Source organism: Monodelphis domestica, chromosome 3, assembly GCF_027887165.1.
Source record: "Monodelphis domestica isolate mMonDom1 chromosome 3, mMonDom1.pri, whole genome shotgun sequence".
Taxonomy (NCBI): domain Eukaryota; kingdom Metazoa; phylum Chordata; class Mammalia; order Didelphimorphia; family Didelphidae; genus Monodelphis; species Monodelphis domestica.
This window is the reverse complement of record NC_077229.1, coordinates 322,250,470-322,278,136: the sequence shown is the minus strand read 5'-3', so window position 1 is coordinate 322,278,136 and position 27,667 is coordinate 322,250,470. Positions and strand designations below refer to the sequence as shown.

The 27,667-nt window shown below is 34.1% G+C and overlaps 1 protein-coding gene across 10 annotated transcripts in view; it reads left to right on the top strand.

Annotated features, from left to right (window-relative positions):
- Positions 1-27,667, top strand: part of EYA1 (EYA transcriptional coactivator and phosphatase 1) — a 225,279-nt gene that overhangs the window by 88,850 nt on the left and 108,762 nt on the right. For 5 of the 10 annotated variants that reach the window (XM_056824103.1, XM_056824096.1, XM_056824095.1 and 2 more), the window contains 4 exons: positions 17,425-17,502; positions 18,507-18,576; positions 18,884-19,029; positions 22,071-22,208. In XM_056824103.1, coding sequence (XP_056680081.1) covers positions 17,425-17,502; positions 18,507-18,576; positions 18,884-19,029; positions 22,071-22,208 — 432 coding nt within the window. The remainder of the gene's footprint in view (positions 1-17,424; positions 17,503-18,506; positions 18,577-18,883; positions 19,030-22,070; positions 22,209-27,667) is intronic. The other 5 variants (XM_056824099.1, XM_056824097.1, XM_056824101.1 and 2 more) reach the window with 3 other exon arrangements.

Here is a 27,667-nt window from a genome sequence, read left to right as displayed (position 1 = left end):
AAAGAACCTCAGTCCCTTAAAAGTCATATGAGGACACACAAAGCAAACCTGCAGCCAGAAACAAACCACAAGGCTTAGATAATCCAATCACAATAAATGAAATTGTACAGAGCAAGGAGCTGAAATTGTCATATTGCCTTACAAAATTTATCTCAAGTGTAGCTTCCTATATCCAAAGAAAGAAAACATAATTTAAAAATGCATCTATAAATATTGATATCATTGTCCATGTTTTATTCTCTTTCTCTAGTCAAAAATATGTATTGATATAGATATAGATTATGTATATATATATAGTGGCCAAGAGGGGATAGTTGAATCTATTGGAGCTGACAAAATGACTGAAGGAGAGTATAAAAAAAGAAAAAGGGAGTCCATGACATAATCTAGGAGACACCCATATATACTGGGCAGGACATGGAACCATGATCCAGAAGAGATGTCTGAAGAGGAACAGCATGACAAGTAGGAAAAGAAAGGGAAAAGAATCGTAACCAAGAAGAGGCAAGCAACATTGTTAAATGCTTCGGAGAGGTAAAGAATGAGGAATATTGAGAAGAGACCATGGTATTTGTCATTTAGAAATTATTGATATACTTGGAGAGAGGAGTTTCAGGTGAATGTTGAGATCAGAAGCCAGATTACAAGGAGTGGGAGAAGTAAGGGAATGCAGAGAAAAAGGGAACAAAGAGAAGATACTTTGCCCACCATTATGAATTTAACAAAAACAGGTAGAAGAGATATAGAATGGGATATTGAGTGTTTGGTAGGGTAAAAAGTTTTTTAAAATAAATGGTGGGAAGTTGAACTTGGTTTAGAAAATAGGAAAGATGCCAGAAGATAGAAACAAATTTAAAATTAAAAAGGTAATAAAATTATTTCAAGGGTAAATTTCTAGGAAAGATAGGAGGAAATGGGATCAAAGACACAAGTAGAGAGGATGGCCTTGATAAAGGCTAGGCTTCTTTTTTTTATCAAAGACTAGAGGAAGGGAACAACATGAAGGATGATATCATGTATTTTTAGGATAATGGAATAGAGGAGCAGAAGCATCTGACAAAGTAACTATTTTTGAGATTGCATACTTCCTCAGATTATGAGAATAACTACTCCATGCTTTTTTAGGCACTTTTACTGAATTGGTGTTGCCAAAAATATTCATCACTGGGAGGGCAACTTTCTTGATGAATTTACAGCTAGAGTGGTTTTCAGAAGACAGACGTGTTGGTGAATAGAAAAATAGAAAAAACTTTCAGCACTTTAATTGGTATGGTCACATGTTGTTATAGGAATTGAACAATATAATAGAAGCATTGGGCATTAAGAAGGAAATTTTAGTAATAACCACTCTGGAAAACTCTTTAAATCTCAGAAAATATTTTAGTTCAATTGTCAAATTTCTTCAAAATTTCCCCTTTGAGTTTGCCTTCAGTGATTTTTTGAAGCACCTAAGTAAGACATGAGATGGGAAGAGACGAGAATAATGACTTTTGAATCCTTGAAAATAGTTAATATTTTAAAATTTATTTTTAATTAAAATTTTTTCCATGATTCATGTTTTCTCCCTACCCTCTTTCCTCAACCCTACTGGAGTTTACAAGCTATTTCACTGGGTTATACATGTATTATCACTCAAAACCTATTTCCATATTATTCATTTTTGTAATAGAGTAATCTTTTAAAACCAAAACCCCAAATCATATACCCATATAAATAAGTGATGAATGTTTTCTTATGCACTTCTACACCCAACAGTTCTTTCTCTAGCTGTGGAATGCATTCTTTTCATAAGTCCCTCAGAATTATTGAAAATAATTAATATTTTTAATTGAACAAGAATGTTTAGGTGACAGAATTATGAACATTTGTTATTCACTAATATCAGTACTAATTCACAAAAGTAATAATTTTTAAAATGTAAAATGATTTTATGGTTTTCTATACAAAATTATAACAGTTCATCATAAGACTCTAAAGGAATTTTTCCTAAATCCTTTAAGGCGACTATTCACTTCTGAACCTATGCTCCATCTATGCCATTTAGTTCAAGTTGAATTTAGCATTTTATGCTCATAAGTTTTGTCCAAATTAATAGCTGAATATTTGATATATACTTGTAGCCTTCTTTTCCATACTACAAAATAGAATATGTTAGCAATAATATTTCCATTGTAATAATAAACAAAAATACTTAGGATATAGAATACAGAAGAATACAGAATATACTAGTTTAGAGATGAGAGGAGAAAAGTTGGAGAGGAGCATTATAAGAACAGAAAAACTTAAAGATATTTGGACATTTGGTGGCAGAAAGGATACTCAGTACATGTTGTGAAGAGAACTGGGAGAGCTGGTAATTTGTAGATTTTTTTTCTATGATAAAATAGATTCTCCCATTGACCTATGAATAGGACTTGAGGATGAATGATATAGACTTTGATACTTCAATAGCTATGTGATCTATCAGTGTGGGTTCTCCCTCCAGCTCTACACATTACAATCCATCCATACCTTTAAAAAAGTAGATTTATTGATATTTTTATTTTTATATCACTTGTATAAATAGAGGATATATAAATTATAGAGCCAACATAATTCCCCTCTGTTCTTTCCCACTCCTAGAAAGCCTTCCTTGTAACCATTTTTTTAAATAAAGAGAAATAAGATTGAAAAAATCAGCAAAATGTTTCAACACAGCAAAAAAAAATCTGATATTTTATATAAAACTTTCCCACACCCATTTCTCTACAAAGGAATTATGGAGAAGGGAAAAGGTATCTTCCTACAGCAATTCTTTGGGACCAAGTTTATTCTCTTTATTAATTTAATGATATTCAATTTTGATTATTAGTAGTGTTCTATTTTCATTATTGTAGTCATTGTGAATTTTGTTTAATTAGCTCTGCTTCTTTCACCTTGTGTTAGCTCTTATAAGTTATTTCATGCTTCTCTGTAATTATTATTTCCTATGGTATAGTAAAATTCATTACATTCATGAACCATTTATGTTTAGCCATTTTCCAATCAATGGATATCGATTTTATTTTGAGTCCTTTGCCACTCCAATTATTTTGTTATATATGGATCCTTTTTTTTCTGACTTTTATCTTTTACTTCCTTAGTGTATATGTTCTGTAGTGGACTCTGTGTCAAAAAACGTGGCCATTTTGGCTCTTTGTTTGAATAATTCCAAATTGCTTTTCAGAATGGCTATACCAATCTATAGCTCCTCCAAAATTGAATACCTCTATGTTTTGTCATCCTCCATCCACACCATCTGAATCCTTATCTTAATACCTTCCAACAGATGCTCAACTAGTGGTCTACTCAATAGTGTAGGGGCCTTGCTCTAGACCTCTTGACATCATGTGGATACTAGTGAATTGTATGGGTCTACCTTTATGTTTATTACTTACCTTAATACATTGATTCAGTTACATTTAGCAAGCACTTATTAAGTGACAAATATACAAGTATCTCTATTGTTGCTTCTAGTGCTCAGTTCTCCATTGGCAATATACTATAGCCTATTTATTCCCACCATGCTTCTCTTTAAAAGAAATGTCTGGAAATTGTGTTCTGTGGTAGAATAGGCAGTAAAAATGTCCTATGAACACTGACCTCCTTTGTTCAAATGAAAACTCCTTGAGGACTGGGACCTAGTCTTTGGGTATCAGATACACAAAAAATATTCTAATGTTTTTAATGGATTATGAACAAATTGATTATTTTTATGGTGTGCTTGTTTGTGAGTTCATGTATGTAGATGAAAATGAGCATATGGTATGTATGACTTTTGTGAGTAGAATATGCACATATTTTGCAGGCTAATTAAAAGATAGATTAATCATTTTCTTAAATTATATGATTGAGGTTCTAAGTCATGGATTGATTATCAAAAATAATTTTTCATTGATTTCATGGGAGTTAGAAATATAGCTTAAATATCTTTAAGTCTCCCACAATACCAAGCATAGGCCTTTGTGCATAGTAGGAACTAAGTAAATTTGAATGAATATGTCACTGACTGGTTAGTTGGATGAATGAATGAATGATTATAAAAGATACATTAATGCTATCAAATTCATAGTGTTTCAAATGAATATAATACTCAATGACACGATTATTTTTGTGTTCCATTGTTGTTGTTTTACATCTACTTTCAGTTTTAGAATCAATATTAAGTATCAATTCTAAGACAGAAGATCAATAAGGGATGGGCAATCAGGGTTAAATGACTTGCCCATGGTCTCATAGCTAGGAAGAGTCTGAGGCCAAGTTTGAACCCAACACTTTCTGTCCCCAGGCCTGGTTCTCTATCTAGGTGCCTGAATTCCTTTGTTGTTGGAGGGTTTTTTTTGTTGTTGTTTTCTTGGCCTTCTCTCTCTCTCTCTCTCTCTCTCTCTCTCTCTCTCTCTCTCTCTCTCTCTCTCTCTCTCCTGCTCTATATATGAACTATGAACTAAATATTTTACAAGAGAGGAGATAAAACCCTACTCAATGCTTTGTTTCATTTAGCTATGCATGCTTTTTCTTATGCTTTAATAGCTTCTTTAATCCAACACAAATTAAGAAATTATTTTATTTTCACACAAATTGAAATAATTTGTATGCATTTATCTCATCAGCTGGTTTGACTGCCTTATCAGAGTACTGACTCTCATTAATTCAGCTAAAACCCACAGATTTTTTACAAAGACTTTCCTCTATACATAAAGTATATTTGTTGAATGAATGATGAATTAGTTGATTAACTATATAATGAATGCATTTCCTATACATCTTTCTCCATCCTGTCTTTATGAAGTTTACTTTTTTGCTCAAAAAACTGTACATTTATTTCTATGTATTTTCTACTTATTATATTTGACCCATAGTTCTATAATTTTTCCATATTTCAATTATATCATTCAATATGTTTTTGCTACTTCTCACCAGAGAATTTGAAAAGCATTATTTTAATAGCTTCATCCATATCGCTGATATAGTTGAATATTTCATGGTGAAGGATGGAACCCTTGAAACACCCAAATAGAAACTTTACCTCAATTTTATATCAGTCAATTATTGCTTATCTAATTGTTTAAAGATCCCATTAAGTCTATAATTTTTGGATGGTTATTATTTCTTTGTGGAAGCTTCCACCTCACTATTTTTCTGTTCTTCTATTAATGCCTACTAAAGTGCTCTAGAAGTTGTCACACTATCTGATCAATAGTGTTGAATTGCTGTTTTAGAATATTTGATACACAAGTATAAGAAAAGTTTCTGGAAAAGGAATTAAAAGTTTTTATGATGGAAATAGTTTTGTCCTTGTTTCATATCATTTAAGAGACATTGGGTATTTTCTCTGGCAATCTGATTATTTTTTGTAGAGTTCTGTGATAAATCCTTTCCTTTCTTCTTGGCTGTAGTGCTAGAAATGATGCTAAATTTGAAGCAGTGCTGTGGCTTGAGATTTGTGGACTCTTTAGTGGTTTCTTAATATGGGTAGCCACTGAACTTTTTTCTCCTGAGGATATTCGCCACTAATCTCCATTTAAAAATCTAAAATATAGTTATAAAGCTGTTTAGATCTTCTTCATAAATTCAGCCATCTGAATCAATAGAAATTCTATAAATAAGAATTTTCCATTTTGTACATATTTTATAGATTTCAAATGTTATTTTAATATAAATGAAATACGCATTTTATTTATAATAGAAGATCCCCAAGGAAGCCTTTTTATTGATAGTTACTTTGGATGATGGTAGATAGAAATCTCATTAAGGTATAATGGACAAGTCTTTCCAAATTTATTGCCCTACCTCTTTTAGAATCCTATTTAAACATTCAAGCTGGAGATTGTAAATTACTTAGAAGATTCTAGTCCTGAACCTATTCAAGGAGGCCAACTCTAGCAAAACAAAGACAAGGGGGGAAAAGTCTCCACCTTTAAGGAGCTTGAATTATTCTGTGAAGATAGTATAAAAAATAACTTTGTATCTTTGTGATAAGTTGAGGAAGAGAGAAACATCTAAGAGAATCAGAAAAACTTCCAGTGGATAATAATATATAAGCAGGGACCTAGAGTTAGTGATGTAAAGTGTGAAGGTGAAGAACAAGTGAATATATTTCAAGCATTTGGAGATTATCCAACTTTTTCTTATTATATAGATGAGGAAACTGAGACACAGAGAATTAATTTGGTTTGCCAAAGACACAGCTGGGATTCTATTCAAGATCTTCTAATTCCTTTTCTAGTACCTTGTCCATTTTATACCACTTTAATAGTATTCCAGTGTACTAGTAGTGTACCAAGTTCAAACACTTGGGACTGAAAACATAATTTCCAATTAGGACATTATAAAATGGTGATTTGGGGGGGGGGAGGCAGCTGAGGGGCTCAGTGATTTGAAAACCAGGCTTAGAGCTGGGAGGTCCTAAGTTCAAATCTGACCTCAGACACTTCCTACGGCAAGTCACTTAACCCCTATTGCCTAGCCTTTACCACTTCTGCTTTGGAATCAATACATAGTTGATTATAAGACAGAAGGTAAGGATTTTTTAAAAAAATAAAAAATGGTGATTTGGGTTTTGGGTTGTTTCACATTTTCTTTACCTAAAATATACCTGAAGTAATATTATTCTGGACCATAGCTACACTGTATTTCCGTGGAATTCAATTAAGCATATCTTGTATAAAGAGCATTCTTCTAAGAACTAGATAAATTCTAGGAGTAGTAAGAAGATAGGACATAGTTCCTGACTGCAAGATGCTTAATAATAATAGGGTTCAATTAAGCAAATATGTATTAAGTACTTAATATGTGTAAAGTATACTGGTAGACTGTAGGTATAGAAGATGACAAACAACATATATCCTATCCAATGGAGTTTTCAATTTGTTGTGGTTTTTTTCCCAGAAGTGAGAGGCAAGGAGAACAAGTCAGATGCTATTCTAATGGTCCATATCAGATCTGTCCTGGATTAGAGTAGTGGAATGGTTATTGCTTAGTTTTTCAATTGTGTCCTATCCTTTGTGACTGTGTTCATGGGATTTAGTTGGCAAAGATACTGGAGTGGTTTGTCATTTCCTGGATTAGGGCAAACAGAGGTTGCGCCATTTGCCCAGAGTTATACATTTGGGAAATGGCTGAAGCCAGATTTGAATTTAGGGCTTCCTGACTCTAAGTGTAGAGCTCTTTCCACCTATATAATGAATGTATTGCCCGTACCTCTTTCCCCATCCTGTCTTTGTGAAGTTTCATTTTTTTAAATTGGCTCTACATGTTTGAATAGATAAAAGGGAGAAAATTGGGAGATTGTGGAGATAGAATTAGCAATATTTGACACCCCATTGAACATAGAGAGTGATGGAGAAGGAAGAATCAAAATTCAGGGTAGATACACAAATTTAAAAGTAATCAGTACAGAGGTGTTTACTGAACCCAGGGGAGAGAGGAGAAATCACCAAAGAGCTATCCAGGTAGAGATGTCAAGCAACTACCTGGGAGTGTGTCTATAAGATAGGGCGAGATAGAGACTAGATGTATAGATTTGGATGTCATTTTCTTTTTTTTTTCTTTCTTTTTTTAAACCCTTACCTTCCATCTTGGAGCCAATACTGTGTATTGGCTCCAAGGCAGAAGAGTGGTAAGGGCTAGGCAATGAGGGTCAAGTGACTTGCCCAAGGTCACACAGCTGGGAAGTGTCTGAGACCAGATTTGAACCTAGGACCTCCCATATCTAGGACTGGCTCTCAATCCACTGAGCTACCTAATTTCCCCCTGGATGTCATTTTCAAAGAGTGGGATAATTGAAATTTCAAGTGTTATTTTATAGAGAAAAAGGAAGGCTAAAGACAAAGTCTAGGGATGCCAGTGCTCAGTGACTATACAAACATATAAGATATACTGATTTTGTCCAGATATACTTTAATGCCTGAAAAACAAAGTATTTTGTGTTTCACTTTAAAAATTTTTGTATTTCATAGAAAATAAGGTTTAACTATTAATTTTTAAATTAAATTTAGTTTGATCATTCAACAAATTTTTATTTTAAAAATCCCCCCAACTCCCTATGTATACATTATAATACAGCATACTGTATTTCATTATTGTGTTTCAAACATACCTATATTAGAGACTTCAGAGATTAGCTAGAAAAGGAGTCTAATAAAGAATAGTCATATAGGAGAAAAAGAGACAGAACTATACTCAAAAATAAGGGTGGAGAAAATATCAAGAAGGATGAGGTGGTTGCCAGTGAAAAATGTTGCAGAAAGATAAAGGAAGATAAAAATTGAGAATAAAACCATTTTATTTGACTGTTACAGAAAAATAATCCTACATGAGGAGAAACATTAGATTTGTTCTGCTTAGCCCCAGAAGACAGAAATAAAATTGAGAGATAACATTTGACCAAGGTCTTCAAGGGTTGATAGGATTTCATCAGGTAGACATTGAGGTGTTAGTGAAAGGAATTCCATGTGCAAAAACCCCCCAGAATCAGTGAAGGATTTTTTTTTCATTAAATAGTTCTCATTAAAGTCTGAGATTGAAAGTATATGTATATGGAATTGAGAGAAATGTATAAGACCAAAAGCTAATTCTCAAGAGATAAAAATCAAGGATAGATATGAACAAACAAGTTTTCAAAAGGACAACTTACAAACTATCAACACCCATATCAAAACAGACCCTAAATCTGCAATAAAAATGCAAATTAAACAACTCAAATTTCAAATGATAGCCATCAAATTGGTAAAGATAACATAAGATATGAACAGGGAATAATGGGGGGACTTTGAGAAGACAGGTACATTGTACTACTGGTAGAACTGTGAATTAGCTCAACCATTCTGGAAAACAATTTGGAATTATGTGAAAAGATTCATTATTATTCATATTTTTTTGCCATAAATCCTACTGTTAGGCATATACCCTATGAAGTTAAAGGTCAAATAAAAGTCCCACATGTGCCAACATTTTCATAATATAACTTTTGTGATAGTGAAAAACTGAAAACAAAGTAGTTGCTTATGGATTGATGAAGGGATAAAAATTATAGGTTATGATATAATAGAATATTATTGTGCCATAAGAGACAGAGATGCTTAAAAACCTAGGAAGTTTTGTATGAGTTAATATAGTGCAGTAAGCAGAACCAGGAAATCAATATGAACAATGATTATAATAGTATAATTTTAAAAAATTTCTGTTTAATTAGAATGATTGATTAAGTTGATCTAAGGAAATGCAAATCCCTCCTCCATATCTGGCTGATCTCTCTTTGTAATTGCATTTTATAGTCTTTGAGAGGTCAGCAACCAATGTCTGTTCTCTAAGCTTATTCAGCTCTTTCCTCACCTTTCTTCATTGACGAGTTACTATACTTTCATGTATTCACGTAATCTGTGTAACTGATTCCAGATCTGTGAATATGGCCCTGAATATTTTTCTTTAACTAAACTGACATTTATTCAGCTACTTCCTGGAAATATCTTCCTGGTCAACCAGCTAGGATCTCAAACCGTATGTTCAAATCCAAATTTATCCTTTCCCCCAAATACACCATTTCTCTAGACTTTCCTATTTCTTTTGATTATACCATAATTTCCCCAAATGTTCTCAGTCCATTTTTTATTTTATTTTGTCAAAAAACAAAAATCTATTTTCTCTTGCTTCCATTCCTTCCATTGGGTAAAAAATCAAAGCAAATCCTTATAACAAATACTCATAATCAAGTAAAACAAATCCCCACTGTAACCATGTCCAAAAAACATTTGCCTCAGTCTTGAGCCTGGATCTATTGTCTCTCAGAATCGACTTTGACCCTTTCTTCTCCTTCACTCCCACATCCAGTCACTTGTCAAATCCTGTCACTTCTCCCTCCTCAAAATCTATTATATTGTCACCTTCTCTCCACCTGAACTGCAACTGCCCTTGTTCAGGATTCCATCGGTAACACTATAATAGTCTCTAATTGGTCTTCCTACCTCCAGGGTCTCCCTTTTACAATCTGTCCATCACAGTATAGTCAGAATAATCCTCCTAAAGCACATCTGCTCACATTCACCATCTTGCATTGACTCTCTTGCCTCTGGGATAAAATAAAAATTCAGTAGCATGCCCTTTAAAGCTTTTGTTGCTCGGGATCCAACTTTTCTTTCCCAAATTATTTCACAAGTCCCTTCACATATCTTGTGTTCTTGTCAAATGGACCTACTGACTATTCTCTAAAGCCACATGCTGGGCCCTACCTCCATGCACTTATGTCTATTATCTTTGTTTTAAGAATATAATTCTTCGTTATTTCAATCTGAAAAAGTCTTCCTCAAAGCTTCCAATCTGGCGTTTAATGGACAAGACTTCTAAGATACCTTCAAGTTCTATTCTAAAATCTTATAATCCTCTATAGCATTCCCTGAAATCTCCATTGTAAACCTTAAAATTTCTTAGACTTATAAATGTTGGAAATTTCAAATTTCCAACATTTATAAGTCTAAGAAATTTTAAGGTTTACACCACTCAATGAAGTTGAAAGGGTTTTCTCCTTAATATATTTTGCATTTCTGCTTCACCCCAATCAGTATCAGAAGCATTTTTCCCTGCTCAATTTATGATAAACCAAGTTCAAAGACAGTGAAACAACTATAACTTTTCAAGTGACAATCATGGAAAGAACATCTATCTGAGCAATGCCTAGAGGATCTTGGGGTCTTGGTGGGTACATTGCTGGAGGTGGAGGACCTCTCATTCCTGGTAGTAATGTTTGTACATATATAGAATGTTCTTTCTGTAAAGTTTTCTTTCATAAGCTTTTTAAGTGGATGTTCTAGCACACTATCTTTTTTTTTATTCCCTGGTGCTGGGGTATGGTCCTTTGTACATTTTAAGCTCATAGGGAATGAAATTTTAATTTATTCATGTGCTTCATTTTATAACAGTGAGTTTTATCATATTTTTGAATCTTTCTTCATGGGAGAGGAATTATAAAGGTATAATGAAATAAACACAATAAGCACCCAAGACCTAAACAAAAGTATCCTTTACCATTCTGTTTTACCTAGATTTCAGTATATATTTGAAGGATCATAGACCAGGTGTTCCAATACTCTATCTGGAGAATGGTAAGGGGAGATTTAGAAGATATGATGGAGAAGAAAGGCATTGAGTGATTGGAGACAGTACAAGACCTAGAGATTTATAAAACTTTTATATCACAAAGACTTTTAGAATCATCGATAATTAAGATTTGAAGTGATCTTAAAATTTGTGTGGACTTCCTTAAAATTATATATTATCTGTTTTAGGACTTCTTGAGTATTCCTAATGATAAGCTAGCTACTACTATATTGATTAGAAAATAATTTGCCATTCCAATGTTAAGGATATAGTTAGGATGGACTACTGAAATTTGACTCCCATTCAAAAAAATATTTACATTGTTGAGTAATGAATGTAAAGATGCCATTCGTAAACCTCTTTTAATAATTCTTAGAAATTATGTAGAACTAGAATTTATTAGAAGAACAGAGGTAGCCAGATGGTATCCTAATTTTAAAAAGCAAGTAGAATAAAAGTAGATCTAGGGAAACTAAAGACCAATGAATTTGACATCCATCTTTGACAAAATTTTAGAATTAATTATTAAATAGATGACATGTCAGCACTTAGAAATTGGAGCAATGGCCACTAATAGCAAGCATGGCTTCAATTGACAGGTTTACTAGACAGGTAAATCAGAATAACTTGTGGACAGAGTATATCTGGATTTCATTAAGGAATATGATTGTTTTTCACATTCTTTTGGACAAGATGGAGATATGTGGACCAGATGATTGGGTTTTGGTAGGGTACATTTGTAACTGATTGAAAAGCTTGTATTAATTAATAGAAAAAATAGAATAGAGTCAGCCTAGGAGGAATTTCTAGTATATGTCACATGGAAGTATCCCCAATCCTTTTTTAAAAAATACTTTATCTTCTGTCTAAGAATTGATATTAAATATCGGTTCCAAAAATGAAAACTTGTGTCCTTGGGTTATAAAAGGCAATTGTATACTCTGAAGTGCTTCACAACTTCCAAAAAGAACTGTTTTGATTTTATGGGGTAGCTGGGGGAGAAGTGGATGGAATACTGATCCTCAAGTGTGGAAGATCTGAGTTCATATCCAGCCTCAAACAGTTACTAGCTATGTGACCTTGGGTAAACCTCTTAGCTTCTTTTTGCCTCAGTTCCCTCAACTGTAAGATGGGAATAACAAAAATAACAACATCCCTACCTTGCAAGGTTGTTGTGAAGATCAAATAAGATAGTATTTGTTAAACTCTTAGTATGTCTAACAAATAATAGGTGCTATAGAAATGCTTATTCCCTTCCCCGTTCCTTATGCTACAATAAGATAAGTATACTGTCCAAGACAAGGAGTTTTAATAATTGTAATCAATTTCATTTATAGATCACTTTATATCAGTTGCTTCATTTAATCCTTATAACAACCGTGGAAGTCAGGGGTTAATTATTATCCCCATTTTACAGAATAAGAACTGAGACCCAGAAAGATAAGTGAATTGCATAAGGTCACATAGCTAGAAAGTTTCTGAGGCAGACTTTGGTCTTAAGTCTGACTATGAGTCTAGGTTCTAAGCTCTATGCCACCTAGAAAACTAAGAAATGTGGCACAGCAAAAGAGGAGTATCCCTGGAATCAGAAGAGAGTTGGTCTCAAAGTTCACCTCCAAATCTTACCAAGCATCTAGCCATGGGCATGACTCAGAAGACATGATAATAAGGAGCCACCAATATGTATGCAGTGATGCATATATCTGAAACTCAATTTCCCCCTCTATGGGACAGGAATAATAATATCTAAGCATTTATAGAGTGCTTTAAGGTTTTCAAAGTGCTGTACAAATTTCTCATTTTATCCCCAGAATTACCCTGAAATGAAGGCAGTTAGATGTTAAGTGACTTAAATAATGTTGCATGGCTAATTAGTACCTAAGTCTAAATTGAACTCAGAGCCTCCAGGCTCCATGTCCAGATATCTGTCTACTGCAACTCAGCAATCTCAGAGGATAAGTGTGAGCACCAAATGAAATAATGCGTGTAGGGGGTGTTGTTCATCTTAAAGTGCTATATTGTAAGCCTGATTTTCTTTTGTGCTAGATAAACCATGCTTTGATTATTATACTCAGTGCTTGGGCATCAAATTTCAATGGGATATTGATAAGTTGGGACACCCCAAATGAGGGACACAATAGCTACCTTCACATATTTAAAGAGTTTGACAAATCTTCAATGACACAAAAAGAGATCTGATTTATCCTTGTAGTTCCAGAGTTTAGAACAAGAAATTATAGAGAAAAATTAGGGTGGTAGTTTGATTCAAGACAGAAGAGTGATAAGGGCTAGGCAATCTGGGTTAAGTGACTTATCCAGGGTGACACAGCTAGGAAGTGTCTGAGGTCATATTTGAACCCAAGATATTCCATCTCCATGCCTGGTTCTCTACTCACTGAGCCACCCTGTCTCATTTGATCTTTACAACAACCCCCTGAGGGAGATGCTATTTTCTCTTTTTAATAGATGCAGAAATTGAGGCTTGACCTCTGGTCCCCCCCCCCTCTCTGATTTTATACAATAAAATTCTACTCATCTTAATATAATATAATTGTAGAACAAGAAAGGAACCTTATGTTATGTCCAATCTCTTTTTATAGATGAGGATATTGAGGGGCACAGAGAGGTTAAATGAGGCTATAGCTTCATTCTGCTTTCTGTTAAATATCTGCAACAGATACTGGAGTGGTTTGCTCTTTCCTTCTATTCATTTTACAGAAGAGGAAGTCAGGCAAATTGGGGTTAAATTACCTGCCCAGAGACACTTGGCTAGTAATTGTCTGAGGCCAGATTTGAGCTCAGGAAGATAAGTCTATCTCACTGTACCACCTAACTGCTCCATAGAATAAACATAACAGCTTGCATTTGGATGCAAAAAAAAATTAACTTCACAATTATAAGAGGAGACGGTATTATGATTAGACAACATTTTGCCTGAAAAATATTTAGGAGTTAGAAAGAGCTGAAAACTGAATTTGGGCTACTAGTGGGATATGACAGCCAAAAAAGTGAATATGATACTGATTGGGCTGCATTAAGTAAGGTCCAGCTTCCAGAAATAGGAAGTGATAGCACCACTTTTAGGCATCATCTAGATTAATTTGTTTGCATCTGGTGGCCACAATTAAAAAAATTGATTGCATAAAGTATCCAGTGAAAGGAAACTAAGATAAAGGAGCTTGAGTCTATATCCTGTGAAGTTAGGTTGAGAAAACTAATGCAGACCTGGAGAAAAGAATATGCCAGAGAGACCTGGTAGCTTTTCGGTAGTATTTAATGACCTTTTACATGGAAGAGGGATTAGACATGTTTTAGGTGACACCAAATTGTACAATCAGTAAAAATGAGTGAGAGTTGCAAAGAGGCAAATTTAAACTCGATGTCAGAAAAATTTCCTAACAATTAGAGCTGCCCTAAAATGTAATAGGTTATTTTAGGAGGTTGCATTCCTCCTTTCATGGAAGTGTTCAAGCAAAGGCTGGATGACCACATTTTGAGTTTATTATAGTGGGGTTTCCTTTTCTGTATGTTTTGGAAAACATGGCCTCTGAGATCCTTTCCAGTTCTCAAATTCCAGGGTACATGTATATACACCTACTCTTCTTGTAACGTAAACAAAATTTCATCAAAAATAGATGAGAGAAGCCTAAAGAGAGATTAGTTTGAGATCCAGCTAAATCAAATTATTCCCCAAATGCTCATAGAGGCAAACAGAAGAAGGCAGCAAAACAGTGTCTGATAAAATGTGTCTGCCAGCATTTTCATGTGATTTATTTTCATTGGCAACAATAGTGGAACCACCACATTTGGACTCTAACCAAAGTATGTACTATATTGAGAAGTGGCAAGTGCACATAAGCAAGTGGAGCATTCATTTGAAAATTTTCAGGGATTGAGTCTCCTATCAGCTCAAAGCCAAAGGGATGGAAAAGATCACAAATAATTTTGTTACTGATATACTTCCTGTAACACCTCTGAAAATATTCCACTTGATATTTAATTAAACATATCCTGACCTTAAAACTTGAGAGGAGAACAGGTAGACTTTCTCAAGAAATTTTCTAAAATATACCACACTTGCAATCAGACAACTGACTAAATATTTAGAGAATATAAAATCACATTCTGTTTATTACAAACAGTTTGTAATTATATGTGTATGCAGCTTGTTAAAGTGAAATGCATCCAGGAAGACCCTCCTCAGGCAAGATTTCTCACACATACATAAAGAAGAAAGTTTGGGAGAAGAGTGGATGTGGGGAATGAGGTTTAGAGGGAAACAGTTTTGGAACTAAGTTTGACACACCTATGGGACGTCCAGCTCAAGATGTTCTTTAGGCAGTTGGTAATGTGGGCCTGGAACTCAAAAGAAATTACAGTTGGGTATGTAGATATTGGAACCACATGAATAGAGATAATAATTGAACCTTTAGGAACTGATGAGCTCAAATGAATTGAGAGAAAAGAGAAGATGACACAGGATAGCAATCTGGGACACTTGATAGCTAGCAAATATGATAAGATCAAAAAGTGGTTTTTTAAAAAAATAATGGGGATATATTAAATGTATTTGTAGGTAGGTAATAGAATATGAGTTAATAGAAGAGAAATTGAAGATTAGAGAGAATGAGGATAATAAAAGGGGCATTTTTTTTTTTCTGGAGAAGATAGGAGAGGATGATACCAAAGGTGGATGTAGAGCAGTTGACCTTGGCAGGGAGAAAGGCTATATGGAAAGAAAGAAGGGAAGAAAGAAGGAAGAAAGAAAGGGAAAAGAAGGAAGCTGAAGCACTACAAACAAGGACTTACAAAGGAGAAACAAATAATGTCTGCAAAAATATATGAATGAAAAAGAAGATAGGCTAGTTAAATGTAAAAAAGCAAAGGGAAGACCAACCCCCATTCCCAATTGGAATAATTGCTATGTCAGCACCTCTTCAGAAGCATCTTTCTAGGTACTCAATTTCACAAACTCAAAATAAGCCTGAATTCTTCTTTTTTCCTCACCCTGTCTAGTTACTTGCCAAGTGCTGGCAATTCCAACTCCATTGCATGTGTTGCTTCCTTCTTTCCATTCACATACCACCCTTGTTCAAATGTTTATTGTCTCTCATCTGAACTAGTGTAATAGTTTCAAATTACTCTTTTCTCTACAATATCTTCCACATAGTTGCCAAAGTCATATTCCTAAAGCGTAGATCTGAAAATGTCACTCTTTTTCTCAAAAAGCTTTTGTAGCAACCTATTGCTATTAGGATAAAATTCAAATTCCTTCCTTCAGCATTCTGAATCCTTAACAATCTGGCTCCCGCTTCACTTTCCAGGCTCATTACCAAAAACTCTTTTTCCCATTCAACATCTTCCAGTTTTCTGCTGTTCCTTATATACAGAGTCCCATTTCCTACTCCCTCACTATTAAACAGGCTGTTCCGCCTACATAAATTATGGTCCTTCTTAGTCTTCCTTTTTAGAATCCTTAGTCTCTTCAGAATGAAAGTGTCTTTCCTTGTGTGAGATGTTCTCTGACCCTACCTCAGCCAATTGCTAGTGCCTCCAAACCTTTGAAAACAGAGCATGTTGCCTAGAATTTATTGATCAAGAGATCTCAAAAGTTGGCACACTGTGGATCTACTTTTTGTGCTCAACTTATGGGAGGACATAAAAGAGAGTCACGCAGGATGGGTAGGCATGAATAGATTATTAGTTGTATAATTGGAGGGAAGATTCACATCACTGAGATTACAGATCCACTGGAAGACAATGTTTCAGATAATTAATGAGAAATTAAAAATCAATTTGTATTTTATTATCGAAGGCTCGGATTGCTAATCCTGTAAATGACAGAAAATAGTTTTGCTTCCTTATTATTCATCTTCCTAAAAAGGAAACATTTAGATTCCAAATAATTTATTATATCTGTAACATTGTTTTAAATGTACTGATTTTTTTGATTGGATAAAAAATAAAATTGGGACTTGTAAGCTGATCAATATTTTTTTTAAAGAATGTTGTTTTCAGTGGCTCTTTTCCTAGGGTTCATTATTTTTGCATTTTCAAAACTTTATTTTTACTTAAGAGTGACATCAACATTACCGATTCTTTCAAAACTTCCTCTGATTTCCACAAACACTCCCACAGGAAAAGGCTAGCTTTCTGTTTTTGATTTCTGCAATTTTTAGGTTAGCTGATTCTGGTTTAAATGTGTGTGTGTGTGTGTGTGTGTGTGTGTGTGTGTGTGTGTGTGTGTGTGTGTGTGTACACACTGGGGATATCCATAAGTTATACATCCTTTATATAGATTATCTCTTTTTCTAGTTAAAACAGAGCCAATGAGCAGCAGTGAGATTGCTACAACAGCAGCAGACGGGTCGTTAGACAACTTCTCAGGATCAGGTATGAAGCAAAAATTAATGTTCTGATAAATCCTTATGCTAAGTGCTCTTTCCTTTTCCTTCTTACCATTCTGTGTGATAAACTACTTTACTCATCTTGAAATTCTATGCAGGTCATCTAAGTGGCATGATTTATTGATAATTTTTTAAACTCTTACCTTCTGTCTTAGGATCAATACTGTGCATTGGTTCCAAAGCAGAAGATTGATAAGGGCTGGGCAATGGGGTTAAGTGACTTGCCCAGGGTCACAAACTAGGAAGTGTCTGAGGTCAAACTTGAACCTAGGACCTCCTGTCTCCGGGCCTGACTTCATCCACTGAGCCACCCAGCTGCTCCCAATTTATTGATTAATTAATGTTTATTTTAGTTTTATGCCTAAAATGTATTTATTGGTAATGCTGCCAAAAATTAAGCCCAAGAGATTTGACTTTACTGAAAGCTTGAAGATAAATATATAAAATGGAACATCCTTCAGGAAATATAAAAAAAGTGTAAAATAATAGAAACAGGTACTCTTTTGAACAGGAAGTGTATGGGTTAACAATTATAACAGATATAATGGAATTATATGCTTTGGGGAACAAAATATACATTGTAACCAGAGATGAGACATAATTAATGCTTGATTAGGAAGTGTTTCAGACCTCTTCCTGGGTGTGGGGGCCTCAGTTAAATGTAAATTAGTGTTTTAGCTGACGTAGGGTGTCCATCAGTTATGTGTAAATTAAAATCATGTTGAATCCCATTTTTTTATTCTGGTATGTTCTTCTCAAACCAATTTGTTTCCTCTGCTTTTAGCACATTTCCAACAGCAGTTAGTTTTGTATACATTTTAAATATACATGAAACATAAAACTATTCTGCCAACATTTACTTAGAAAGTATATGAATTACAATATAGTTCAATGCATGATGACTTATGAATGCCTAGTTAATATTTTAGATGGATTACTTTAGGTATATATCGATATCATATCAATATCCATATTTTCCCTTCTTTCTAGCAATTGGAAGTAGTGGCTTCAGCCCAAGACAAACACATCAGTTTTCCCCACCACAGATATATCCTTCCAAGTAAGATGTATTTTCTCTTAATAAATATTTTTAATAAGAAAGGTTTTACCTAAATTCAAATCATAATTGAGGCCATGTGTCAAATCATAATTTAAACCAAAACTTGTTCTTCAGGGAGTTTAATGTATTTACTTCTTACTAAAAGTAAGAACTTGTTTTAACTGTCATTCAGAAGAATTTTTCTTTTCTATAGTACAGTCTATTACAATGTCAAATAGAAGAGTTATGATGTAGTTGTTATTCAGAAACCTTGCATGTTTCCATCTAATGCATGGGCTTTCTATTTTCTGTCATTTCTGACAAATAGCAGACCATACCCACATATTCTCCCTACCCCTTCCTCACAAACTATGGCTGCATATGGGCAAACACAGTTTACCACAGGAATGCAACAGGCTACAGCATATGCTACATACCCACAGCCAGGACAGCCATATGGAATCCCCTCGTATGGTGAGTACATTATTAGCAGCATTACGCAGTATTTTATGCTTGTGTGTATGAAAGAGTCACTTGAGGAAGCCTCAGGAAGTCTCAGCTCTGGGCTGAATTGCCAGAAAGTATTTTCTTAGCTTTTGGTCTCTAAATTTTCCATATGATTAATTTGAATATGTATTGCTTGTACTACATACTGATTACTTGAGTAGCACAGGTGACAGGCTACATGGTCTAAATGTATCTTTAACTTTTTATATTAGTCATTTTTGCACTCATAAAATACCATATTGTACATGTTCCCTTAAAGTGAGTAAAGGTCTTACTAATGAGTCACTTTTCTAGTTCTATTTCTAACTTTCATGGGGAAATAGAAAAGAGATTTAATCAGTCATTTTCTAAGGCAATATTATCAAAGCTCAGAGTAATCAACATTCAGGAGAATAAAGCAAACATTTTTTCAAGGTATTTGGGGGAAAATGTAAATCAAGAAATATTTGAAGATGATGTATGCATTTCAAACTTTCCTATTTGGAGATTTATGGGTAACTTTTTTCTGTGGAAAAATATTAATTCACTCGAATACATGAATTGAAAATGACTTTTCAAAGACCTTCATTAATTTAGATCAAGACCTCAATATAAAGTTTTAGCCATTTGGGGAGTGTTTTTTTTTGACCAGTTTCCATCATATCATGATTTTAAATATCAATTATTTTAATTTATTTCTAAGTGTCACTTTTATCACAAGTGAGATGAAGGGAAGGAGGGGACTGTACTCTGTAATTCAGTGTAGTAGTTATCAGCTTTAAGCTTTAGTAATGCAAATCTCAGTTCTATCCACTTCATATGTTAGATTCTCCATTTGTTATGAGTTCAGTGACAAATATCTTACTTTTAAGTATTTACTTTTTTAAATCTTAAAACCATAAGGAGATCATTTAGAGATAGAGTGGGAATAGGAATAGAACAGGAAGCTCCAAACAAAGTCTGTGCTTTAGGAAAATTCCTTTATTTCAGCATAATGATGAAATTCACCTAAAAATGAAATAAGAATAACAAGATTACTGTTTGTTTTAGATCTTAAAGGTAATTTTTTATATATAAAATTTTTCTTTCTAACTTTCTCCATGTATTTACTCTCCACCCTACTCTGCCCCCCAAAACTACATCTTCTGAGGTCTATTTTCCTCTCTTCCCTAGCCTGTGACCAAAAATGAATGCTAATTGATAGTTGGTCTTAGTTATGGGCCAGATGAAATGACTGGACCTCATTGTTTCTGAGTTCTAGTCCTGACCTTGTGGGGTTAAGCAGTGTTTAGCACTGAGAACCATTTTATGATGTTATAAATGAACAGAGAGACAGCAGAATGTGTATAGAGTCAATCTTTAAGGGTCACAAAGGCTTGAGTTTAAGCTCTACTACTAATGTATACTGGCTAGGCTATTCTGGGCAAGTCATTTAACTTCTCAAGTTCCCAGATAACCCTTTAAGGACCAAATTTTGTTGATCTCCATCGGTAAGAGATTTTGTCAGTGAGATTTCAAAAGGGAATTTTCAACACCAATGAAATCAAAACTGTAAAAACAACAAAATGAAAAGGATGCAAAATTACCATTTTATAACATTTAACATCCGATTTAAGCAAAAGGGGGATTCAATATTTGAAATACATAAAAACAAAGTAAAGAAGGAGAAAAGGAACTATTGACCAACATTTTGTATTTTGTATTAATTTAAAAAAAAAACAGCTTTATCTTCTGTCTTAGAATGGATTCTAATACAGAAATGCTGCCGAGGGCTAGGCAATCAGGGTTAGGTGGCTTGCCCAGGATTACAGTTAAGAAGTGTTTAGATGTGAATCCAGGCTCTCTTGACTCAAAGTCTGTTGTTCTATCCATTGTGCTACCTAGATGCCCCTTTTGTAGGCTTTCAAAAAATTGTATACTTTGGAGAGATTGAGTAATATGATAGAGGAATAGTCTTCGAGTCAGGAAGATCTTTTTTTCAAATTCTTGCTTTGAAAAATACTAGTTGTGTAGTAGACTACATATATCATAGACTACAGCTATCACAGCTCCCCAAGCTGCTCTCTAAGAGTGTAATTGACAGAGAAGTTGCTGATATATAGCAAAAAGAATTTCCACAACTGTTATTGAAATCACAGATCCAAATTCTCTATCTTCCCCTTCACCCCCCCCACACCCCAACATACAAACAAAAACTAGGTAAAAGACTTTATGGTTCTGCCTTTTTTTCTCCAAATTCCCTCTAAATCATCATCAATTATTTGAGTATGGCAAATGTGTTCCAGAAAAATATTGAGGAATTGGTTTAGGAATATTGGTTGCCCTCTTAATTCTATGGCTGACCACACTTCATTGAATTTAAAGAGAAATTTTCTAGTAGAATCACATTCGTTATGAGCAGAGAGAAATCTGGCATTCTTAAATATATCCTTTAGTTCTTATTATTCATTTTTATAGTAGTTTTCTAAGGAAAAGCAGCCAAAGATTTTGTTCTGCCCAAAGTCCCCAAGTGCTAAGCCAGTACAAAACAAGCAAGAAGCAAGTATGACATTTTTTTCTGTTTGCCCTGTTTAACCCATGGGGATTGTAAGATTTTCATTTTTGGCCTCATTCAAAATCTCTTATTGAATAACACAGATAAAAATAGAATCACAGAAATATATTTTTCCAATTCTTAAATAAACACTGTTCATATAAATCAAAGTAGGTCCATTAATATTATTAATTGCTTTACAAAAGAACACAAATATATGTAGTCAAGGTAGGTTTGTGTTTTCTAGAGGACAGAATTTGGGGAAAGAACTTGAACATTTTATGTATTCCATTTAGGAGTAACCCTTTATTTGAACCTGAAGATGTAATGATGGCATAGCCTTGGAAATTTAAATGTCCCTTATTGCTCTTATTAAAACAGTATAAATTCTACCAGCTGGTTGGTGACTAAACCATTGTTAGTTGTTGTAATACTGTTGTATTTCTACCAATTTTTGAATCTGAACAACTAGATAAGCTATTACTAACTGATTTAGGTGCATTGTGGGCAGGCATCAAGACAGAAGGTGGATTGTCCCAATCCCAGACACCTGGACAGACAGGATTTCTAAGCTATGGTACAAGCTTTAGCACTCCTCAACCTGGACAGGCACCATACAGCTACCAAATGCAAGGTTTGTATCCATTTTGCCATTGTTTTTTTCCCATGACTTCATTTATCTGCGGGAAGGGGGGAGGCGACTATTTATTACATACCTACTATGTGCCAGGGACTGTGCTACACACTTTAAAAATACTATCTCATTTAGAATACTAAAATAAAGTTTGTAAAGGGGAATCATGTGCCCATATAGTATAATATGACAAAATCCAGAAAAGTTGGAGAGGGTAACCTGATTATTTAAAAATAATAAGCTTAAAAATATTTTCAATGAAATATTATTTTCAAGTATAGAAAAAGCTATATTATGCACTAGGGTCATGTCATATATTAGCAACAGCAACAGCAAAGTCATGCTTATTAAAATAAGAGCTTTGAAACTGTAGCCAGAGGACCTGAGTTTGAATCCCCACCTCTGTGACTTTACAGAAATCATTTAACCTCTCTGGGTCTCAGTTTCATTACTAAAATGAAGAATTTGGCCATGACTAGATGATTTCCAAAGCCCTTTTCATTTCTAAATCTATGATCCTAGAATTTCATTTGTGAAAAATAATGGTTCAAATTATATTGTACATATTGATGGTTTGTTCATTTGTTGAGGGTTGATGGTTCCTTAATAGGAATCATAAATATTAACAAAATTTATTCAACATAATTCTAAAAATAAATTCAGTCCTTTAAAAATTCAGACATTTCTTGTTTTCACCTACCAAGGTGAAAATACTTCAAGTGTGGGCTCAATCATGAGCTCAATATCTTCTTGTGCAAGTATGAATCTTGCTGTATTTGGAGGAGCTTGTCACTATATTGGCTTTAGGATGATTGAGTTTTTTAGCCATGGCAACTCTCAGAGGTCATCTTCTAAGTTACTGAAGGGTTGTGGTCTTCATTAATAGAGGGAGTACTCTATACCTTTGGTTCCCATTTATTTTAGTAGTTCATGAACCCTTTGGGGAGTTATGATGGATATTTGAAGAAGTTCATGTTAGGAATTCTGTAATGGTACCTTAAAAAGTAAATAACTGCCTACCAAAGCTACAAATATATATTTCCTCAATGACAACAAGCTGTATATTATAACTTTATTGCTGCAGCAATTTGGAGCTTTGGAGGGGGTCAGGCAAAAACTAACATTTTAATCATTTGCTAAGCACTTAAAGAAATGTAAAAGTATATTCAGAATAAGATATTCATTATCCTAAAGTTTCACCACCCATTTTTGTTGCTATTATTTTTAAAATGGATATGCAGAACAAAAAATATTGGGAAATGCTGCCAGACTCACGTGGCATTGTGGATCTTTAAAGTACTGAAGTAAAGTCACCTTTTGTGAAGGGACAGTAAATGAATTTGTTGCTGTAAAAAAAGAAGTCTCCACTTTTTTATCTGTTCTCTAATGCTCCACAGTAACATGGAAATTCTCTAGTTATACTGAGAAACATGAACTCTTTAAATTCCTACCAAGCTCAAAAGGTTTAGTTACAAGCCTGATTTTGGACTCCCTTTGGTATCCAAGTAGGACCAGCATAGCCAAGTTCCTAGTTGTTTATCACCAGAAGATTAGACATCAAAGGACAGTGTTTGATGATGATAATGGGACTCCTGTCTCAATCACTTATTAGATATATGATCTTGACAAAACTCTTAATTTCTCTATCCCTCATTTTTCTCATCTAAAACAGAGAAGATTGGGCAAGATGTTCTCTAAGGTCCCTTCCAGCTCTGTATCTATGATCCTTTGATAGTTTTTGTTATTTTAACTACAGTAACTCATGGTGATGATGGTCCACTAAGGCATGGAGGATTTGGGATTTGATTAGAGGAAGTAGCCACAGTGATGAAATCAGCGAATCTTTGGTAGTCTTGAAGCACTGTGGGGAAATTATTCTCAAGTTCATTGCTATATGATATACCTTTAAGATCTTGCTACCAGGAGCCATTTGTTCTATGTTGCCTTTTAACAGCTGTAGGCACAAATGGCTTTAATTGCAGTCATGATTGATTATTTTCCTTGGTAGAATGACAGGTTACTGAGTTACTATGTAGATCATAAACTGAATTTTGATTTGTTATAAATGTTTGTCAAATTGACTTGAACAGATTATTTGCATGTAGTTACTTCTAAAGTGCTTGAGAAGGAATGTTGTTTCTTTAGCCTTGTTTTCATTTAATCATTTTTCCTATAAATACTGCATAACTGAACTTCATCCCAGCCCCTTTGGAAGAGTAGAATTTCTAGATGAAATTTTACTGTATGTGAATTTTTCAAGTCTAAAAATTGTATTATAAACATGTCTTGAAGAATTGAAGTTACCTTCCCTATCACTGCACCATTTGACATGCTCTGAGCATATTACCGTCTACTTGCAACACTCTCAGAAATGGTCCATATTGTTCCCATCCATAAAAAAGTAGTAAATGAACAAAGGACAAAGTAGAAATAATAAGATGAAGAGGGAATTGACTGAATTCTTTCTTTCCTATTCTGTTAAATATAAGAGCAAACAGAGTATTTAGCTAATTCTCTTGGTAGATTGAGAGTACCTGGCATATTAAGTGCTTATAAAGACTGGATTGATTTCAGAGCTTAAAAAGTAGAATTTAGATAGTACCAATACTTTTCTTAAGTGGAGAATTTACTACCATTCTTATACTTATTCATCATTTTCATCATTGTTTTCATGTTCAATAGCATCCCTAGTGCAATGAAATATTGTTTTGATAACGTGCATTTATTATACTGTGAATTCCTTTAGGAATAGAGATCATTTTTGCGTTTTGTGTCCTTAGTGATTAGTATAGTGCCTGACATATATATTAGGTGCTTAAAAGTTCATCCTTTGTAAGGAAAAATACTTGTACAAAAAATATTTTTAGCTGCTTTCTTTGTGGTGGCAAAAAATGGGAAAATGAGGGAGTTTCCCACAATTGGGGAATGGCTAAACAAATTGTGGTTTCTGATGGTGATGGACTACTATTGTGTTGAAAGGAATAATAAACTGGAGGAATTCCATGTGAACTGGAATGACCTCCAGGAAGTGATGCAGAGCGAAAGGAGCAGAACCAGGAGAACATTATACAGACACTGATACACTGTAGTACAATAGAATGTAACAGACTTTCCTACTAGCAGCAATGCAATGATCCAGGACAATCCAGAGGAACTCATGAGAAGGAACGCTATCCACATCCAGAGGAAGAACTGTGGGAGTAGAAACGCAGAAGAAAAACATCATTGATCATGTAGTTCTATGGGGATATGATTGGAGTTTTGGCGTTAAAAGATCACTCTACTGCAAATATGAATAACCTGGAAATAAGTTTTGAACAATGATGTGTGACCCAGTGGAATTGCTTGTCAGCTCTGGGAGGGGGGAGGGACATGAGGAGGGAAAGAACATGAATCATGGAACCATGGAAAAATATTCTAAACAAATAAATTGTTTTTTTTAAGTTCATCCTTTAATGATAATAAATGTTCATTTAATTTTTAAAAAAATACTTGTTGATCATTTTAGAGTAATTGGCAGTGGGATTTTAGAATTTATTCTCCAATTCTGACACTTTTACTCTATGATGAGATATATTATGTATAGATGTTTTGTAAGGTTGAGGTTTTTGCAAATTTTAGATTATTGGAAGGTGTTTAAAAAAATTAGGGATTGTCAGAAGCAGGTGCCAGGAAGGAGTTCATTCTAGGCACAGGGAATATGAGCATAGGCATGGGGACAGCCAGTAGGTTGTTGTGTATGGAGAACAGCAAGTAGGACATTAAATTAAAAATTGGTCTGAGTGAAAGGAATGAATATGGAATAAACCTGGTATAGTTGACTGGATCCATACCATAAAGGGCTTTAAATACCAGAGTGGTTGTTGAAAATGTCAGTGGAACTTTACAGATATGGATTTAGCTGTCTAAATGTCATATAATTGAATCATGGAAAAGCATCAAACAGCACTTTGCAAGTCACATACCAGGCTCAAAGTAATTGAAAAAAGGGGTGTGTTTTTTTCTTTCTATTTATTTATTTATTTTCAGTTGCATGTAGAAACACTTGTTGTCAATTGTTTTCTGACATTTTAGGATTCAGATTTTCTCCTCTCCCTTCCCTCTCCAAGATAGTAAATATTCTGATATCGGCTATACCAGTATTTCATGCAATACATATTTCCACATTGCTTATGTCATGATAGTAGATCACAATAAAAAACTCCTGAAGGAAATGAAGTGGAAGATGGTATACTTTGACCTGCATTGATCTGCAGTCAGACTCCAACAGTCCCTTCTTTGGCTGTAGATAGCTTTTTTCATCATGCTTCCCTTGTGACTATTTTGGAAACTTATTTTCCTCGTAATGGTTTAATCCTTAACAGTTGATTATTGTATATTCCTTTTACCACATATATACATTGTTCTCCTGGTTCTGCTCACTGCACTTTGTATCAGTTCATATGTCTTTTCAGATTTTTCTGAATCCATCCTATTCATCATTTCTTACAGCACAATAGCATTCCATATACTATAATTTGTTCAGTCATTCCTCAAGTGATGGATAGAGCCTCAGTTTTCAATTCTTCGCCACCAAAAAGGGTATGTTTTTTTAAAAAAGGTAACGTGGATATTTAAACTATCAGAGGAGAACTAGGAAGGTGATTTCCCCAGACTTGGACCTTATCTATTGCACTCTGCATTGAATAAAATGTGAGAACCTTGACTCTACAATTTGTGGTAGTGGAGGCCCAGCTTCATGCTTTTCCCTGAGAAGAGAAAAAGGCTGCATGAAGACACTCACCATCACTAAGTTCACTTTTTAATGCCTATAAAATCAGAACACTAGATTGGTAAAACAAAACAAAAGTTAAAAAATTTTTCCTTAACATTTCAAAAGGAAATGTTATAAAATGTGTAGAATGTTTCACTCTTTAACAGAAGTGGGAAGTTATAGTCATTGTGTATTGTTTCCCTATTCCTACTTAACAATATGTTTTCCCATTACTTCTCTTATTTTTCATATTCATGATGTCTTTCAGTTCAGTAATATTCTATTATGTCATACATGTGGTTTAGTCATTCCCTAGTTGGTGGTGATCTACTTTGTTTCTAGTTGTTTGTTAGTATCAAAAGTGCTGTTATCAAAATTTTGTCATGTATGGACTCTTTCTTCTCATCTTTAACTTTCTTAAGCATATTACTGATAGTGGAATCTTAGGATCAAAGGATCTGGACATTATAGTCCCTTTCTTTGCACAATTACAAATTGCTCTCTAAGAATGATAAAAATGGTACTTTTTAAAAAAATAAAAATGAACAGCAATTTTATTATCTCAGGAAGACATTTTGTTTTTATAATTTGGGGCATTATTGGGTTATACTGAAGTCTAGAATCTGCTGATAGAAAATTACTTTGACCACCATAAAATGAAATAATACAACAGTTGGACAAATGAAATTTTACTTTGAGATAAATT